The sequence below is a fragment of the Copidosoma floridanum genome, unplaced genomic scaffold (assembly GCF_036245765.1).
Source record: "Copidosoma floridanum isolate Cflo_tuat_1 unplaced genomic scaffold, Cflo_Japanese_pri ptg000030l, whole genome shotgun sequence".
Classification (NCBI taxonomy): domain Eukaryota; kingdom Metazoa; phylum Arthropoda; class Insecta; order Hymenoptera; family Encyrtidae; genus Copidosoma; species Copidosoma floridanum.
Window position 1 is genome coordinate 789,869 of NW_028321907.1, and position 21,116 is coordinate 810,984.

General features: G+C 42.7%; 1 protein-coding gene across 2 annotated transcripts; it reads right to left on the reverse strand.

The window, feature by feature from the left end:
* Positions 1–1,940: 1,940 nt before the first annotated feature.
* Positions 1,941–13,461, reverse strand: LOC106641594 (uncharacterized). 2 transcript variants are annotated; one of them, XM_089596815.1, is made up of 3 exons: positions 12,094–13,461; positions 11,078–11,140; positions 1,941–3,207 (listed from the first exon to the last, which is right to left on the reverse strand). In XM_089596815.1, the coding sequence occupies exons 1-3, from the start codon at positions 12,956–12,958 to the stop codon at positions 2,621–2,623; spliced, it is 1,515 nt and encodes a 504-aa protein (XP_089452941.1). In that variant the 5' UTR covers positions 12,959–13,461; the 3' UTR covers positions 1,941–2,620. The 2 variants fall into 2 exon arrangements, with proteins under 2 accessions (XP_089452941.1, XP_014211553.2); XM_014356067.2 differs by lacking the exon at positions 11,078–11,140.
* Positions 13,462–21,116: the final 7,655 nt, after the last annotated feature.

Consider the following 21,116-nt stretch of genomic DNA (forward strand, 5'->3'; position numbering starts at 1 on the left):
TTCAGGCTGTGTATGATGTTACTCCCCTATTTGCGTTTCACACTGTATTATGTGGTGATGTACTTACTCGTTACCAAGTGTTGTTTGCTTCTGTGCTGGTTCGTGATTTATACCTACGTGTAATGGATATTTTTCTCTCTCTCTCTCCGCTCGAGGCTCGTCTTGTTATAATTTTGTATCATCTTTGTTTTCGTCGAGCTGCTTATCTGGCTGTTTTGGCGATGGTAGTATATCAGTTGTTGATCGCAGTCTGATTTCGTGCTCAATTTTTTTTTTTTTTTTTTTTTTTTTTTCTTCTCTTTTTTCCTTTACAAAATCAAGACGGTGTTGAGAAACACGAATAAACATTTGCTCGAGGAGGTCATGTGTTACAAAAAATGATAGCCTTGTTTTTTTTGTTTTTTATCAAATTTTCTTTATTTCGAAACGAATAGTGTGATCGCAGATTTTAAGTTTTTTTTTTTTTTTTTTTTCAATCACATCACCAAATCAAGACTACAACTCTTCATTGTTTTTTTCGAGTCGATCGCCTTTCTTTGCGTCTTTTCGTTTTTATTTTTTATTTTTTTTTTTTTCACACTCTTGCATTCCGGTCAATTATGAGTATTTACAATGTCGAAACAATAAAATCAGACGAAACTTTTCGTTTCAAGTTTACGCGTGTGTCTTAACGATACATCATGTTTAACACCGTTTACGCATTATTATTTGCAAACCATAGTTGTTCTCTACAGTGCTATGAGTAAAGTGTCTTTTAAATACGATTATCGCAAACGCGTATTATACTCGACAATACTATATCATTATCAACAAAAACAATGTAATATCAAAGAGAAAATGCTCAAGGCACGTTATTTTATATATTTATTCATTTATTTGTATCAAGCCTTTCAACTTAAGCTTTTCTCCTCCGATCGCTGTTGGAAACACAACGATCGCACACACTCGTTGCTTACGCGTTTAAGGCCATACCTCACGTATTACGTGCTAATTACAAATTCCAATGTTATTGGCGTGCCATTAATACATTTATGTATTTTTCCCATTTAAAACTTTAAATGGTAAAGTTGATAAGTTTATAAAATGAAGTGATGGAAATTGATCGCGTTTATCGAAAACGATGAAATTCAAAGGTGGCGGAAAAAATAATGTTTTTGTGAACACGACAAAACATTTGAAATCTGAGTAATATTTTGTCAATCGCTGTAAAACAATTTCAAGTAATACCATGATATAAATGAAAAATCACTCAATTCTCATAAAGTACAAAACAAATTATTATTTTTGAAAGACTAGTACTTTTTTTTCACTGAATCAAGAAATTTAATAGTTTCATATTACTTTCAGATGATACAACTTTTCTAGAGATTCCGAATTCACAAATTTAACGCAATTTTCAAGTATTTCAATCAAAATGGAGTTAAAGATCAACTAAAGTGTATACAGTATATAATAAAAATATTTAGAACCAATTTATCAGGATAACGCGTCCTTTTTTTACCTTTGTTTTTTTTTCAGTATCAACAAACAGACACGTTACCCCATAAAATTCGTAATAAATACAATAATATAAAAAAATAATCATTATGATACCAATAATGATAATAATAATAATAATAATAATAATAATAATAATAATAATAATAATAATAATAATGATAATATTGCTAATCATAAAAATGAAACAACTTTCCGTAAGAGTAGATGTTACGGAGCGCCCTTTAACGAACCTATCAATGCGTCGAATGAAAGTAATATTAAATTCGTACACATTACATACATAAGTATTCGATAAAATGTCCGTGAATACGCCTACGTACACAAAAAAATAAAATAATATATAATTTTGCAAATTAACTAACAACAGCGCCAACTCATATCAGCATCACATCTACAATTCTCCGCTTCATCGGTATTACACATATGCTCTATGTACAATGAAAAAAAAAAAAAAGAAGAAGAAAAAAAGAAATTATTCTTTTCCCAAAGCTTCGATGAAGGTGAGCTCGGATCTCCCGATTCCGGGCACGTCACAAACCATCCATTCGTCGAAATGGTTCGTACACTCGCGAAATCGGCACTGACGATCCCCGCAGGTTGTACACAATTGCACCTCTCGAACAATTTTTCCTAAACACCCCCCGGCACAACAAACAACACTCGTGCCGTTCACTATATATTTACATGCGCCCGAAGCACCACCACGTGCACTCCAATCCGCCGAGCCGGGATGAAACTATACACTCGCGGCCGTCGGAAGAGCAAGCAAGTACACACACACACACCCCTCTCTCTTCTTTCCCCGTCTGTAACTTGCGAGAGATAAGTCGAGTTTTTCGAAAGTTCAAAGCGTTCCGGCACCACTCCCTCCCGAGGGACCACCTCCGCCGAATCAAAGTTGAAAACGACTTTTCTCCCCCCCAATCGGGGGAAAACTCGCAGCGCACACGCGCGAAGGCGTGTAAATAGGTACACGTTTTCGATTCACCGACGCGAACAATCTTCTTGCACGTATGATTTTTCTTGGAGCTAAGCCGCGCGTGGCTTATCATTGGGGGTCCGAGAGCGGAAGGGCGTCGGCAGCCGTCGCGAACGTGCAGGACGGGGGACTGGTGTCGCGTCACATGCCGAGGACCGAGTGGCCGGAGAGCTGGGGGTGGCCGGCGGCCGCGGCGGCAGCCACCGCCTGGAAGATGGACTGCGAGTGGTGATGGGGGTGATGGTGGGCCGGGTGGTGGTGGTGCGGGTGGTGGTGCGGGTGGTGGGTCCCGAAGGTGGGCGGTGGGGTGGGTGTGGTGGCGATGGCGGGGGCGCCGGTTGGGTTGTTGGTGCTGCTAGTGCTGCTGCAGGGGCTGGCGGTGCTCCCGTGGTGGAGGAAGCCACCGAGGCCGAGGCCGGGCATGCCGCCGAGGCCGAGGCCGGTCATGCCGTTGATGACGGGGCCGGGGTGGACGACCCCGTGAACGTCGAGGATCGGCTTGACGTCGCGCTGCTCGAGCTCGTTGCGCTTCTTGGTTTGCTTGCGCTCCTTGGCCCGCCGGTTCTGGAACCAGATCTTCACTTGGCGCTCCGAGAGGCTCAGCGCCCCGGCGAGCTCGGACTTGCGTCGGATCGTTATGTACTTGCTCGAGTAGAACTCCTTCTCGAGCTCGAGCCTCTGGTGCTCCGTGTACACGACCCTGTACTTGTCCTTCGTTCGCGTCTTGCCTGCAACATATCAAAGAGAGCGTGGGAAACGCTTAAATTAGACTATTTTGCTTCAACCTATTTTATACAAATATAGCACAGCTAACAATTATTGTTTTTTAGCTCTTTTCGTCTGTACGATAAATAATCGCTCATCGAGGGTGTGCGCACTTCTGGAGTCGTGCGAGACAAAGTATTTTTTGCTTCTTTAGTGAAATTGAAAACTTTAATATTCATAGCAATAAGGAGCAGGATGAGCGTTCTTCCTACAAATATTTGGGCCTCTACTGATATACTTGAAACAAAAAATGTTAAAAAAATGAAGATGGCGCTTTTTTTATTCTCACCAAATTTTAGACGTATTATAAACGTTTATAGATGTTATATTTCGAGTCGAGTTGAAAATGCTCATGATCTCATATAACTCGTACACGCCGTATTAGTAAAATTCATTTAAAATTTGGTGCTTTAAACAAAAAAAAAAATCTTTATTATACAAGTCTTGAAAAGTTTCTAAATGGTTTTGTTTTTCTGTAACTTTCAAGTGCGCAAACCCTGAATAGCAATATTATAGCAGCGACTAGTACAGCGATACATTATACGGTTCAAATTCTATTTTCATGCAAACTAAAGCGTTTTTAGTGTAAATTGATTGGCCTATAACAATAAAATTCATCGATTATCGTGCATACGCTATAGGTCCATCTCGTAGCAGGTAACAAATAAATGAAAAATATGTAAAAAATAAAAAAAATCGAAGAAATACGTGTTGACTCACACATATTATAGGTACCTATACGTAATAGCTAAACCTAATGTAAAATTGAAAGACCTTGAATTCCGCGTCTGTTTACTTGAGGGATTTTCGTTTTGCGCTCATACAGTACAGCCTGCTCTACATTGGATTTCTTGAACTCGTTTTATCTCTACCCGTTACTCTATTTTTGCTCGCCATTCTCAATCGCACGTATATTTACACGCGTATGAAATTGGAATACTTTGCTCCGTTAAGCCGATTTGGTAAAAAATCTTTTTGTTGGTTTTAAATAACAAAAATCAGGTCACCGCGAATAAGGAAATTTTGTGAAAAATCAGTGGAATTACCTCGAGATAGTGTTGAAAACTAAAATTACTAATCTGTAACCGTAAACTCGCGTTGGTTATCCAGAGGATTTTTCTATTCACAAAGTAAATTTTGTAAACGGCAAAAATGAGTGATAAAGATTAGCGTTCTCAGCGACAAAAATAATTGTGCTAAAAAAAGTTTCCTGGACGATGGAGTAAGAATTTATCCATTTCCGAAACGTATGTTTATGTTGTTAATTTCTCGCCGCGTAGTTTCATGGATATAAATATTTACCGATTTTTCCAACGACAATTTACTTATTCCCAGTGATCGAACTTTAACTATTATTAATTGCAAATCAGTGAAACATCAATAACCCAGAGCTACACGAATAACGTAACGAATAGTATATTAATATCAGTCACCGAAATATATCAGAGATAGTGAAAAAATGAAATTCCGTGAAATATCAATATGTAACAATTAACTGTTACATTTCTGGTGACATAATACATTATCGTCAATTGCGTAAATATTGGTTTTTCGTCAAGTTTCGAAGAGTATGGGGCTCTCTTGTACTTGACTTGGTGAAAGAAAAAAAAAAATATATATATACACATCACGTATTGGTTGTCATTATCAGCTGCTGCAGTGGCGGTTTGACCAAGCGATGTCGCAAGTATAGGCACATGTAATACACGCCGTACATATACAAGACAGGTATCTCACAAGAGGCACGCCGGGCTGTAGATGAAAAAGACCGCCTTGATAAAATCCCTCGCGCTCGTGTCCCTGGGCCCCATCGCGTATATGTGTGTATGTTTACGTAGTTTTTTTTACCTACGATATTACGTGGTACGTAGACTTTACTGTATGCGTATTTCGATAAAAGCGCGGAACAACGCGTGAGAAGCAAGAATTATTACCCATTTTTAAACGAAAACTTTTCGAGTCCTATATGTAACATTTTTTTTGCACAAGAACTACGTGGGCATTGAATGCAAATCAAGTGTTTACACCGTTATCAGTGGAAAAGAGGGAAAAAACATATTGTACGCGATTCTTCGATTGAATTGGCGAGCAAGTACGTTGTGTTTGAGGTCAGCAGAATCGAGGAGGGGAGAAAAAAAACAGCTCAATCTTTTGGTGGACAGTAAAAATGATCTAATGAAGATTTGCATGGGACACCGAACGAGAAACGCGAGCGTCGGACGGAGGAGGAGGAGGAGGAGAAACAAGCGGATCCATCAAAGCGACTTTTTACACCCCGAAAGTGCTAAGTAGGCAATGCCTCCTCGTGTTTCAGCTGATGCGGATATTTATGGCCAAATCGATGTTACGTACTGCGTTGAGGGGGAAGGTGGAATCGGGATTTTGATCGGTCAATGTGTCAGCAACGACAGCGAGATAACCATCGGAATCCATGGGAATAATTTATGGCGCCGAGCGAAGGAAAAAAAAAGGGCTCGAGATGAATTTTTCTATTTTTAGGCACTGCTGATTTGCAACGATACCCTGTCATTGTCAAAAATTTGCCACTCAAAGGCATATATTATGTGTACTCGTTGCGGCAAACACAGAAGAAGAAAAAAAGAGAGAATGAAAAGGCACTCGAGAGAAAATCGCGTAGCACAACAATGTCAACTCTAATTGATACTAATCGCCCGAGATCGGATTGAACGAGAGGTGCCGTAAAACTAACAAATAGCCCGGCTCCGATGACAAGAGCCGATAAGTCCGATATCGACCCTGTCTCTATACCTGTATATACGTGTAACATTTGGTGGACTGTTTGGCGAAAAGAAAAAAAAAAAAAAAAGAAGATAAGCCAACCACAGGCGGTGACAATATTCGGGGCCAACAATTGTCGAAGTATATCCGAGAGGAGGAAGACAAGTTTGGTGTACAAGTATAGACGAGAGGAGGTGGGCGCGTTACGGACATGAGAGATACGGGACGGAAGGAAGTGCGCGAGCACAGCATATATTTATACACACACACACAAGGGAAAAGGGACCAAAAGTATCTACCTACGAGTATACGCATATATATATGGGTAACGGAGCTATATTGTACTCTCTTTTTAGTATATAATACAAGATTGCGCGGGAGGGTAAGAAGGATGAGGAGGAGAGCAAAGAGCGGGAGACGCTCAGGTGAGAGATATACAGAGAAAGAGCTGCGCCGCGTTTCTACGAAGGCCTTCGGTTATCAAGGAGTGCGGGATTAGCGAGTCGCGCTTTGATGTCTGCCGCCCGCTCGGCCCTTATCTAATCGCAAAGATGCCTCCACCCCCCTCCCCCTTGTTCTCGTCTTTCTCACTCTCTCTCTCTCTCTCTCTTTCTTTAGGCATGTCATACGTATACTCGCTTGTATTCCGTGTGCAGCGCACGTATATGCGTGCCAAGCACCTCCTTTTTCCTACTCGCGTTTTAATGCTTTTTCATTAAAAAATACATACATGTGTTTCTACCTTCACACCTTGGCTCTTTTTCTCATATGATTTAATGTGTTCTCGCAAACTCGCTCGTTCTTCGCATGCGTGAACATGATCTGTATCAAATAATTTTTATATCGGCAATTCGTACGTGGTATGTATGTAGCATTTATAAATTACACGCGTACAGGCAACGTGTGTTCCGATGCACATCGACCTTTAATCGTCGCACGATCGCGACATCCTTTGTCTATATACTCCCACCTGATCGAACTTGCCATTGAACTCGGGATGTGATATCACTCGGCCGATGTGACTCTCTTAAGAGCTACATCGATTACTTTCATACATGTATGACATGCTTTTCGTTATTTTTTTATGATTTTTATATCCTATTCTGGGGTTAGCACGCGTGTATTATGTTTGCGTTGTTGTCGCGCGGTTCGTTGAGAAATTAGAATATTTTATAAACGTGAGGAATAAAATTGGGCTGATTTTTACCGAGAAAACGGATGCTATTATTTTTAACGTATTATTAGCACAATTAGCAAAGTTAATTTTAGACTTGCTTTAATTTAAAGAACTTTTCGATGGAAATTTCATCGTAATGAAAAATATCTCTCAGTTGCAATAAAAATATTATAACCGGCGTATTTGAAACAAACGAAAACTTGCAGGGATGCATTTATCTCAATGTTATAATTTTCCAGTATGATTTATGAAAAGTTTTGGAAACCGTACTTTTATTTCAATTTGTAAACTCTGACACGTCAAATCGATATTTTTTAGTTTAAAAACCTTATCATACCCTGAGACACGAATAATTTAGCAATTTGCAAAACAAATTTTTGTAAAAACGTTTTTTCATCCCATAGGCTTTTGACTTTCTTCCTCTCCATAATCAGATGATCAAAATATTTTCATTAGAAAACCTTTGAACTCAAAATTCACAAAAACCGACTGTACGTGCTTTTCGACTCATTTAAAATACATATAGGCACGGCATATAATGTGAGATATTAAAACTCAAGTATTGAAACGAAAAGAAAAACAGCATCTCGTGACCCAACGACTCGGCAAAACTGCCCTGAAACACGTAAAATTCGTCAGGTCGGCTCTTTTGATCCCCTCAAGACTCCGCAGCAATATCAGACCGATTGCGCGAACATTCATCCTCCATACACCATCAGATAATACGGAGAGAAGAAAGTGAAACAAGAAAAGCCTTACGAGGGGCCCCTCGCGAATCGTTAACGCGAATAAATCTCGTATATATATACTATTAAAAAGCACGTACCCTCGAGTATGTGTATATATATACCCTTCCCGAAGGTGGCTATAAAGCAGCAGTTATTACCGTACACACAGCGACCATCAAAAGACAACATAATAATTATATACGTATAGGCTAAAACCTGTTTTCACCTCGGAGTTATGCCCGTATGCACACAGAAGTATAATAATTATGCAGGAGCGAGAGATTGAAACTGTGTTTTGTAAAAATTTTCTGAAAAAACCTATAAATACGTATATGTTATACATCTTTATCGTTGAGGGATCCCTCGAAAACTCGGAAAAACAGCCGAGTAGTTAATTGGAGGATGAGCTTTACGACGTTTATACGCTGTGGATGGTGGCCGATTAGACGCTGATGGCCGTAGATACACGTATACATGAAGGATATATGTATTTGTACAGGTCGAGGCGCTAAACGCGTTGAAAAATCCAACAAAGTGGGCTCAAGACGAGGAGCCGCGTCGTCGCCGGGAGCATAATACATCCATCAGACGGAGATATATATGCCTGAGTAAGATGTAGCGTATGGTATATAGTCCAAAGTGAGTCTGATTCACGCTCGTCACGTCGACGCGGGAGAAGCCGAGGACCAACGAGGAGAATATGAATCGGGGACGTTTGAACGAATAACTAAGAGTGAGAGAGAGAGAGAGGGGGGAAAAAGGCAGAGCGAAGAAGTGAGCGGGAGAGAGAGGTTGGCTTAGTGGAGAAGAAAACGGGACTCGGGGGAGTCGTTGCCACCCCATTACACGGACGGGCGGGCTTCAATTTCGACGCAACGAGGACGACGAGGGTAGCTTGTACACCCGCACCTTTTTCTCCTAAGTATACCAACAATACTACGTGTCCATGTGTCGGCACTGTCCACGGCGTCGGTGCAGCAGCATCTTCGTTTTTGGTGTACCGGTATCAGTTTCGGCTGGGCCTCCGCATCGCCCCGTGCACTCCCCAATGGGCACTTGTACGTAGCGTCCCGCGAGGTGCCATTCGTCAACGGCGACCCGATTGTGTCGATGCTTGCATGTCTATTGCATCGTGTGCGCGTGTGTAGTCTGGTGGCAACTTACATTTGTATATGCATACTTGTTTGCAATAACAACATAAGTATATTATATAGGTACCACAGCGTTATGATACGTGTCTTATTGGGCGTGAAAAAATGGTCCTTCGATGATACAAAACCGCGTAGCTTGGTTTGTCATTATTTTTTCAAAGAGGCGACTCGACCGACAAAAAAAGAAAAGGAAATACATAGGAAAAAGAAAAGTAAAGAAAGGAAGGAAGAAAAAAAATGTATGAACATTAAAGTAAGTATAGTAACAACTGAGGATTCCTCTCGTGGACAATGATTGGCCATGGACGGCACAGCTAAGCTCGCCCATAATCACACCACGAGGCACACGAACAAAGTGTGGGTTGGGTACCAATATGCTGTATCCTATATGTATATACGTGTACCACCGCCCTGTCGTTCCGCGTGACGCCCGACTGTGACGCCCCGCAGGCCCTGCTGCGAAACGAGTGACCGCAGAACGAGAGGCGCGCGCTCGAGCTCGGCTATTATGGTTTTGTCAACAACGTAGTGAGCGAGTATATAAGTAGGGTACGTATACGTCAAGGGAGAGAAATCGGTTCGCGCGCCGAAATGGCGTCGGCTCTCACGCGTACCGAACTCTGCTGCGCTCGGGACCATTTTATTTTTAGTTGAAGAAGAAAAAAAAAAAACAACGCGTTCAGTTGAAAAAGTTTATACCGCCACGTGTGCCATGATGTTAAAAGATAATACTCAATATTTTGCTCGGGGCATACTTGCCAGGAAAAAAAAGGAACTTTTCCACATCGTGGGTCTATCAATGCGTGTGCCAATGATATACCGATGGCGCAAAAGGCATTGCGTTAACAAAAGGGAAGAAATAATGAAACGAGGAGAAAAAAAAAAAAAATTTAAGAAGCAGCACGAAATCGTTGCAATTGTATACGTGTGTATACACCATGGACGCGAGTGTCAGCTGTATATATGTATGTATGTATAATACGAGACGGTGGAGGCCACGTGCAGCAGGCTTCTTTTCTTTTATTCCAAAAGCTCCTGCTTGCCCCGTTCGCCTGTCATGCCCGAGACTGCAATATAACCATAAAATGCAGATAATGGCCAAACGCGATTCCAAGCACCAGTGCTGGCGAACCAAAAAAAAAACGGGGAAAGGAGGGGAGCGATCAAAGAAAAAACCACGCAGACGCTGAAAAGCGGCGTGCATGTAGCACGCAAGCGTCGTCGCCGACTTGGTAAAGTCCTTTTTTTTTTTTTTTTTTTTTTTTTTTTTTTTTTTTTCTCGAGCGAACAAGTATAGCTCGAGAAAAGAGTAAGTCAGTCTCGCCGCGACTCCATCCACAGCTGCGGTCGATTTTCATCCTGCCCCGCCTCCCTCCCTCCCTCCCTGCCCCGACTGACGTATCCCATGTCCGTATAATAATAACGTATAGGTTGGAACGAGAGCTGGATTTTAATGGAAAGAGCCACCCCCCGCCAGTGCCATTATACGCGGTTGGATCGAAAGAGTATTACTACTATTATAGTACGCGTATACATATATATGTATTATATACACGTCGCGTGCAGTGAATAACGCGGAGGAGGAGGGAGAGGAACGCCGACGACGCCGATGTTTTTCTCTCTCCCGAGGAGGCGCGACGATGGCTCCGCACGCAGCCCCTCCCGCGTATACTTATACATGCGCTGTGCGACGAGCAGCCCTCCGCGTCGCCATCGTCATTATTATTACCATCGCCACAACTTGCGACCCCTCTCGCGATTAGCGAAATCTCTCCAAATTCGTATTTACGTATCTCTCCTTGGTACTGTATTTTCAACATAATATTTTTAAGGACTTGCTTAAAGAAAAAGTAAGCAAAGCTTCAACAACTAAAACATGTACACAATGTAGTATTATACATAGGGTAGGAAAAGTTGAACTAAAAAAGTAGCGGGAAAAAAAAAAAAAAAAAAAAAAAACAGAGCAATCGAATGCATAAGTATATATTGTACAACAGCAACCTCTACAGTGGTGAAGTGAGTATTGAGAAATAAATACCATCTAAGGTGCAGAGATGGTGAAGCTCTTCGGCTGCGGCCGTTGCAGCGTTGCTGCACGCCACTGCAACAATACAGACACAGGTTTTTTTGTTTTCTATATATTGTTTGTTCTCGTGGACAAAATTGCGCGAAATCAATCGGTGCTGGGCCCCCCTTGAGCTTCAACCGGTTCCCGGGATCGGTAATACTCGCGCGATGCGATCGAAAAATCGGTAATTTTTCCTTTTTCACGGGTGGTGTTGAGATTCAAAACAGAACTCGTCGTTTCCATACACTGTTAACCGCGGCGCGAGCTTGGGTGGAAAAAAGCACAAAGTCAAATTTTTACGTTTAATCTCGAGCGCGATAACGCCTACGCGCGCGGACTACGATAACGAAGCTCTTTTCGAGATCACCCGATTTTACGGACGATACGAAGTTGCGACGAATAATTATACTGCAGGTGTGCGATGCATTGTACGTTTTTACAATTAACGTCCAATATGCTTGGCAAATTGTTTTTAAAACACATGCAGCACCTGTCGATCCAGACATCTTGGTGTGTTGATATACATATAATGCATATACAGGGGATTATCGCGGAAACGGTCCGTCGCTCGTGATTCGCGCTCATGTTTCATGAAAATTTAACGAGTAAACTGTATAGTAGGTAAAAATATTGAGTGTCCTACAATACAATTGTTCAAATAATTCCCGGAGCTCGTGTGCGCGGAGCCGATTTACCCCCATCACATATACGAACTCTAACAGATAATCCCAACGAATAGTGCAAACGAAACCCTACAACGTGAATAATAACGTACAAGTATGCAATGGTATTGTTTTTTTTTCTTTTTGATTCGTCATGGTATAGCAGTGTACAATCATATGAATGTTAATCCACCAAAGATTAATGCAATGATGTTGATGACGACGACGAAGAGAAAGAGAAGATAATTTATACATAGGTGTACTCGAAAGAGAGAGAGAGAGAGACGGTAAAGAATTGAATAAAAAAAAGTGCACACTAATTACCTGGAATGGGCTGGTAGGTGGTCTTCTTCATCCACTCGTAGGGGCTTCTGCTTTGCCCGGGCCTGAGGGCCTGCTGTTGGGTGGTGACGCCGCCACCACTGGTATTGTTGTTGTTGGTGTTGGTATTGTTGTTGTTGTTGTTGTTGTTGTTGTTACCGTTTGGAGTGTTTGCGGTCGGTGTGGCCGTACAACCGGTCGCGACGATGCTACCGTTACTACCGTTCGGGGTACTCGGTGTCTCGGGGCTACTGAGTTCGCTGCCGCTCGCGGTTATCGGGGGACTGGGCATACCCGCCCCGACTATCACCCCCGGCTGGCCGCTGCCCTCGTCGCCGCTCCAATCAATCTGCGACTGCACCACCCCGCCGATCGGTAACTGCGCCTGTTGCTGCTGCTGCTGTTGTTGGCTCAGCTGGTGCTGCTGGTAGACCTGGTGCTGTTGGTACTGGAGATAGTGGGCGTGCGGGTTCCAGAGATCGTGGCCATCGAGGTACGAGTGCTGCTGCTGCTGGTGGTGGTGATGATGATGATGGTGCAGCAGGTGGGGATGGTGCGGATGCAACTGGCCATAGCTGTACCAGGTGCTGCACTGTTGTTGTGGCTGCTGCTGCTGCTGCTGCTGCTGCTGCTGCTGCTGTTGGTGCGGTCCGGGTAACACCTCGGGCAAAACAGTTTGCTGATGCTGGGGATCGGACACCACCAGCTGTTGTTGTTGTTGTTGTTGTTGCTGGGACTCGTCGGGAGCGGACAGCGGCGGGGATTGCTGCTGCTGATGGTCGAGGAGGGCCACCGGCGGGTGTTGCGGCTGCCTGTACATCGGCTGGTTGTAATACGAGACCATGTTACCGTCGATGTCCGCACTCATGTGCCCGACTGCTGGAGGGTCCTCGCCCTCTCCTCGACAACTGTCACCCGGTCTTTTATGCACCAATGTTGAATTTTTTTAATTTATGATAACAATAATAACAATATGTACTCTGGCTATTTATAGGGCTGTTGCGTGTGTCGACTACTCTCAAGCACTTTTTATATTCACGGGACGAATGGTCAAGCACCACTTAAAAATCAAACGCACATCGCGGCACACATAATTAATGAAAAACTGTGTTCTTCCGCAGTGAACGCGTCACTAGTACAAGTACTTGATACCTCGGACGGACGGGTTATACGATCGCAACGAGAAATCGGCGACTCGCCCGATCGAACTGCTGTCATGAACTACCGGTCCTTGTATACACACTCACCGCGGCTGGAAAACTGACGTATGGACTGTACATGGTCTATGTGACACTTTTGTTGGGGCACGCTAGCTAGCACTGGCGGATAACTGAGGAGTCCGGGCAGCATTAGCCAGAGCGACTAGAGCTGTACTAGGGTCGTGCTCGTATACGCGGAGGAAGGGATGCTCGGCGCTGCCGTTCGGATAGGCTGCCAATTTGGCCCCGCCCCGGAGAGGACGGCTCGGCCGGCGTTGGCCAATGTGCTTCGGCCTGATGGCGTCGCTCGACTCACTTGTACGAGATTGCGATTGTGCGCATACATACACACTGGTGTGGATATGATATCTCCCGCGATTCTCTGTCTACTGCGCATATCCGTACACGAAAATGCAAATGTGTTTTGTGCTTATTTGCAAAAATTTTCCTCGTCCCGTTACATTCGTATACTTTTGTACCCAGCGTGCGGATGGTAGGTTTTTTTTTCATACCATTTCAAATCCAAATTGAGATCGGTAACGCGGACTACCGATTTTAAGCTCATTACATTATTTTCGATGCAGCTTAATAATTGTTTAGAAACTATTGCGCGTTTTGACCACTACATCACATTATGTACAGTTAACAATTCAAAAATGGCCAATAATAATTGTATATGGGTGCAATAATTCAAACGTGTCCCGTACACAGTGGTCATAACGGTGTTTATGTATTATATCCCGGTCGCACTTTTGCTCCAAGGCCCTGTATGTATACCACCGTATACCCAGAGAGCAAATTACCCGACCTCTGGGTCTTATTTTTCAGACGTCGCTTTTGATGCCCAAAAAAGTAAGTAAGTATTATAAGTAAAGTGGCAAGATAATGTGTGTTGTCGTCGAGTTACGCCGACTACTTTTCTGTACACAGGTACACCTCGGGATGCGTACACCGTTTATCTGCTGGATAAGCCTCGAGCTCGACCTTGGATTGAGGATGATCCACCTGTTATACGTTACCATATAAATTTCTACAGTTCAAGTGCACGGGTTGTCGTCGTATACGGACATAATAAAAATATAGACGTGCGTCAATAGTACAAAAATATGAAAAGTTGGGCATTGCGCGTACAGTGTATACTGTCGAGGACGCAAGTTTCCTTGTGCGTATAAGTTTGGAAAATGTTGTACCCTATATGTATAATAGTAATGATCGGTGGCAGCAGCGACCCAAGTATATGTATACACGTTAATGTGCAACTTGGTCGGTTGTATAAATATTTTGTCGAAGCTCGCGCGTCCACGGATTTTGGAAGCACTTGCAGGACACATGCCTGGGATGTATCCTACGGTGGTGTTTGTGCGGAGAAAAAATTCCACGCGCTGGTTTTCTGCGACAAGAGGAGCGAGGTAACGGTACTTGGAGGAGAATAATAGAAATGGGGAAACGGCAGCTGTGCCCGTGCGACTTTAAGTGCGCCTCAACTACATGTATATACATACCTAGAGGATCGGCTGCAGAGAGTCATTTATATTGGCCCCGGCGTGCTTTCCTTTTTCCCCTCGCACTCCTACTTTTCCGATAATGCTCGTCTTAAGGCTTATATGGCGCATTACACGGACCGCCGGGGCTGGCTTGTCGCTTCTCTTCCGAGGCGTTATATGGACGTGCGTGTATACGTAGGTATTTGAGAGGGCGAATTTCTCGGCTCTTGAAACAAAGGGTACACGCATACATATATACTGTATAAGCGCTCCGGAGGAAAGAGAGCAGGATTAAGGCTGTTGGCGTCGAAATTCTCGAAATGTCGTGAAACCGAGGAAACAATGTAACGTTTCTCCAATGATTTTTACGATTCACGCCTTTTGGAAAACATACCATATATGACATCTCTGGGGATGTGCACGCTTCTTATTATCCTCGAAAAAAGACCCGCGATTTGGGTTTTTTCGATGAACAGTTTGACTCACAACCGCATCGGTGTCACATTGGGGGTACACTGAAATGCCGATCGCTATACAAGTCTCTTGTACTTTGAAGTTTTCTCAGCGCACGGGACTGTACGGCGATCCGAAAAATGTTTACTACAAAATCACCTTCTGAAACTTTGTTTTCCCCAACTCTTGGAAATTCGTACGCGTACGTGCTTACGATACAGCTTTTAGAAACTTCTTTATCTGTACTTACTCGTGACTCATGTGTCCAAGCTTGGTGCAACCGAACGAGAAAATCCCGAGATTGTCTGAAACACTCGGCTTGTCCCGAAAACGTATAGCAATTTTTCAGTTGTCATTGAGATTTTGTTCAGGTACTCTTCATAATCTTTTCAACAATGTTCGGAAGGGGGTATTAAAAAGCCAGCCGTCGTGAGACGTTGTTTAGGAAAACGAGAAGCGGCAGAAATTTTTTTCGGGAAACGGAGGAATTTCAGCCATGTTTTCGGAATAACGGGATCTCCCTCTCTCTCCCGAGACTGCATGGGCAGGACTTGGAAAAAATTTTTCACGCGGGATTTTTCGAAAATAAGCACAGAGAAACCGAAAGAGGACTTGGACACGCAACGCAGACAAGTAGGCATCGCGCGCAGCGTTGCAGAAACAGATTCGCGCACACGCGCTCGAACTCTGCCGTGTGTATATTTATATTATATACATGTATCATATACGTACACCGGATCATTTTATGGCGTCTTCTCAAACTTTCGAAACGCCGCGCGTACATAGAGTCCGTTTGGAAGGCGTTGCGCTGTGTAATGCGTTGGCTCGTTCGAGAATTGCAGTGTATCGTATGCGGATGAAAATAATTTTCTCGGCGCTCTTTCATAAATCAAAGCCACGCGAGCGCTCGTTCGATGCCAAAAGGCTCGGCTAAATCGAAATACGTGCAGCAACTGTCTATACGCATATTACCATAATACATGCCGATTTACGATGAATGCTTTTACACCCAGTTATTCACTTTTGCGCACAGGAACACCCAAGAGGGGAAATATTTATCAAATACAAATGTTTCCGCGCGACGTTTGTACGAGACTGTTTGTATGAACAGCCGTACACCTCGTCGACTCGAGGAACGCGAAACAGTCATTGATCTTCGGATAAAAGTGAGGACCCACCGGATACGAGTATTTTTTCGATTACTCGGCGACATGCCGACTGTAAGGTAAAAGTACGTATTATGGATACAAATTTCGATTGTTACGTTTCATCGACCAATATTAAATAAAAAAATAGTTATATGTCCATAATTTTTGGTTTTAATAGAAGTGCTATGCTCTTCTGAACAAATTGACATTTTTGAAATGAAATTTAGATGTAAAAAAATAATTTTATAAGCAAATATTGACACGATCAAAATGTCCATAACTATGGAATAGCTAAAAAGTTGTGTCCATATTCATGAGACACAAGTCCCAATTATGAAAAATACATGTTAATTAAATGGGCTCGTGCGTTTCATAAATAGGAACATCACAAATTGCAAGTTATGTTTCAAACTGTCCGTATTATGGAAACCGGATTCGTAATAATATATTTTTCAATACAATAATGTTTGAAATTGTTTACTATTTTTGTTAATTTGATACGGTAGTATTATAGAGATTCTTCAGTATATTTTATTTTTATTATTAGAATTTTCATGATTATTTAATCTTGAGTTTTCATAATATGGGCACGTTTCATATTACGTGCTTTTACCTTATACTCCCAAGATTTTTCCAGTAAAAATAATGAGCCGTATTTGAAAATAAAACAAACTTTGCCCCCCAAACATTTGTATCCTCGATTGTTAAGAGTACAGTCGTGAAGAAAAAAAAAAAAAAAAAAAAAAAAAAAAATACTGCGATTCAAAGTGTTTGAAACGTAATAAAGCTATTGCGCCATAACAATTAGTCCGACTGGATCAAATGTAAACGACTTGTACATCAAGCGCGTCGCAGATGATTTACACACTAGCAGCCGACTGTTTAAAATGTTGCATGAAACCGCAAATGTTAGGGCATACACGTATAAACTTCAAAGGGCTTATGATACAAGACTGTTGGATGATGGTAAAGCTGTACGGGAAACAAAATAATCCTGTTTATGGGAAACTTGAAAAGCGTTGGCTCGCAGCTCAGCGGTGGTCTCCCACTCGGTGCACTGTAAACAAACCTTCAACCGCGGCTCGGGTTAATTTATAAGATAATTGTGCTCGACAGTCGTATAGTGCGGCTTTACCCGATTGCAACCCTTTTCTCGCCAATTCGTACTTCCGTTCATATATTTCATATTGGCACCTTATATATGCATTATTGTTATTGCAACTATTATATTATACACTCGGATCGTTAATCTCCACGGGCTGTTAACTCGTAAACGGCTGCTACTGTAACTAAAACTGACAATATAAGACATGGTCTCCGGCACACCAAATAATGACGATAAACATATTATTAGCAAATTGCGAGAAATTTCGATCGAGTCTAGTATGCCAAAAAAAAAATACGGATCGTTTGAATGCCCACGAGGAAAATTGCAGGGCACAAATTAGTGACTGTAGTATCAAGTTTATAATCAGGACACACGTGCGTTCGGTGCATGAAAAAAGTTGTTGCCGTATACACTGCTGGTACACCATATTGATGATCGTATACAATGTGTAACGTATAAAAGTAAATGGTTCCTCGATAAACAATCGATAAAACGTGGTCGATAATTAGGAAAAAAAAAAAAAAAAATCCCCTTTTTGACCATTAACTGTACATTACGACACGCGTAATAGTGTACCTACCTGTGCACGCGTAAGCCGTTTATATAACACATCAGCGCTCGTCTATAACATTATTATATACGACGAGCGCGTAAGCTGCCGCATCGCATCCAAACTGTGGGTAAAGCAGCGCAAACCAATAAATTAAGCAGTTTAACGTCGTAAATAATAACCGGAGGTGCAATAGCGGCACCAGCATCACCGGCAGCGGTATAGATGGAGATAATACAGTAAGCGCTTTAGCGGGGGTTGACGACTCGCGCGCGTCAAAAGCTGTTGTATTGATGTATATATATATATACACGGGTAACCCACCCACGGGACAATTTTGCCATTTGTGCAATTTGTAATTATTGTTCGTGATTTGAAAGCCATTGAGACTCGTACCGTGTATATATTATAATATGCTGTTGCCATTTTCCCTCACGAAAATAAGTTGTATCGCACGAGCGTTTCGAAAATTTCCTTCGAGAACGAAAAAAGAGGGAGAGAAGAGGAAAGCTGGCATAGAGTCCCAAAGAGAGTTACTTTCTCATTGCAGTTGGTATCAGTGTACCTGTATACTTGTGTGCACTCGTAAGCCGTAGCAAGTCCGCACATTGGGCATGACGAGACCAAGGAAAAACTACTACCCGTGAGCATGCGTACCTATACCAATATAATATACCCGACGACGACGTGCCTAACGGTACTTTTGCCCTGCAATTAAGCAGTTAGAGCCAGACGAAAAATCACGCTCTGTTGGCCCGAAGATAGAAGGGGGCCCCTCATCTTTCCCTCGTGTACACGGGCCATTGTACGCATTTATACATATACCTGTTGTGCGTAGCGTAGGCCCTTTCGGAAAATTTGCCATCCTCGAGCACGTCTCCCCCCCCCCCGCCTCTGCTCTTATATTGTTTGCGAGGCACACCCTTCGCACGAACCTCCGACACGGAGGGACCATTTTCCTTCCCTCCGAGTCTCCGCGTGTATACCCGCACACGCATATTGTACATACACATACATACCGAGAGACGCTCATTACAAGCTGGAGAGTTTTTATTATTTGTTTGCGTCTTGCAGACGGCAGTCCAAGATCTACTGGTACTACTCCACGAAAAATCGGTGACCCATTACGTTGCGCGCTTTTGGAAAATATAAATGTGTATGGTTTTTTTTAGCTATTGCCATTAGTCGTGTATGGGAAATAGCCGTGGTCGAAAATTAAAATTACCATTTGAGCTAACTCTCCGATTGTTATAACAATTGTTTTTTTTTTTTTTTTCAATTACTCGATTCCCATAGAGAGGATATTTTTTCATGGATCCATTAGTGTACACGTCGACGTACCTTCCACATATATACTGTTAGAGTTCGCTGCAGGACAACTCGAGCGTACGCACATAGGTATCCAAGAGATTTCTGTCCGTAGGACCCCCAAAGCGCTCGGTCGCATTTGTCTCCTTTCACCCTCTGCTTTTCGCTAATGAACCCAAGACCCATCATAACGGTACTGTAGGAAGACGCCCCACAGATGTACGACCTGCGAAAAACTTTTCTCCCCATCTGCGATCTGCATGTCCCAGGTACATTATATTATATGTGTATGTATATTATTTAAACTTATACCTGCACGTTTTTCTCGCCTCCCGAGCGATCACGTACCGCACGCATGCACGCCCGCGCATCCCGTCCCTTGCCGTATATTACTCATCGCAGTTGGGCCCTCGGTGTCGTAAATAGCTTACCGTATCTTGCGAGCGTGCATAAATAATAACGTCCTCTGCGCCTATACTCTTCCCCCCTTTCTCTCGTCTTCCTGTTTCTTTTTTTTTTTTTTTTTTTTTTTTTTTTTTTTTTTTTTTTTTTTCTAAAACTTCTATCCCAAAAAACCATTTTTATTCCCAGGACATGGCAAATAATATACAGGGATGATGCTCGCGTACGGAAGAAAAAAAAATTAATTTACACGTACAAGAGTTCATAAAGTAGCGTTTAGGGGACGCACAATGATATAAGAAAAGCGCATAGGTGAAGGATACATAGAGGACCCGGCCGTATACGTGTGTATATAGGTATATACCCATATAATATACTCTATAAATATGGTTCAAGTATAGCACTGCGGGGGTAATATTGCCCCTCAATAAAGAGTTTACGGACTGCTTCTGTTGCTTGTATTGAAAATAAATCCGCGCTGCAATCAAACAAGCGACGGTGATCCTCTCGGAGAGAGAGGGGCTAATTTTTTTACGATGTACCAATTTAATTGATTGCCGCCAAATGTCACGACAAAAGAACAAGGCGGCACGGAGGCAGCGAGGGGGGGGGCAGGAGTAACGAGACGTTTTGTAAGTATATACACGTAATAGGTACAAGATATGTTGTACCTCCGTAGGTATAGAATGTATAGGTGTGGGTAAGAGTTTTGGAAAAGCTTTATTGGGGGGAAGAACCGTTGGTGCAGCGATAGGAAGGAACAGCGGGAAGGGCTTATACGTGTAGGTATATAACATCACGGGGAGGAAGTGAACTCGTGTAATTTATTGTAGACTGTAAAAATGAAGCCAGAGCTGAAGACTCGGACAAAGAGCGTTCAATTATCATGGGCCACTTGATTATCTCTGCGTCATTTGGAGGCGAGATGAGGTGAGTTTGGGTGTACCCTTTTTCCGGGGGTTGGGGATAGCCGCACTTTGGGGTCTAAGCGCCATCGCACGGCGTTTATGCGATTGATGCCAATGGTGGGTGCAACTGTGAATTGTTTTTTTTGAAAGAAAACCGAACTGTAAAAAGTGCCACGAAACAGACAACTCGCTTTGCTTTTTGGTTTATATTTATCACGTGTCAAAAATGGTCAATTTTGACCAAACGGACGGATATACCAGTTTCATCTAAAAAGAAAAGAAAAATGTACCCGGCTAAGCTCCGCCCCACCCGTGCAGTTCGCGAAAACACGTACACAATAATAATCTTTTATTGCTCCGTTGATACGAGCAAACAAAGCCCGCGATGCATCGTATGTATACATGTATAACCAACAGAGGTGTACATCACGTCAATAAATAATACACGCGACGAGAGACTAAATAA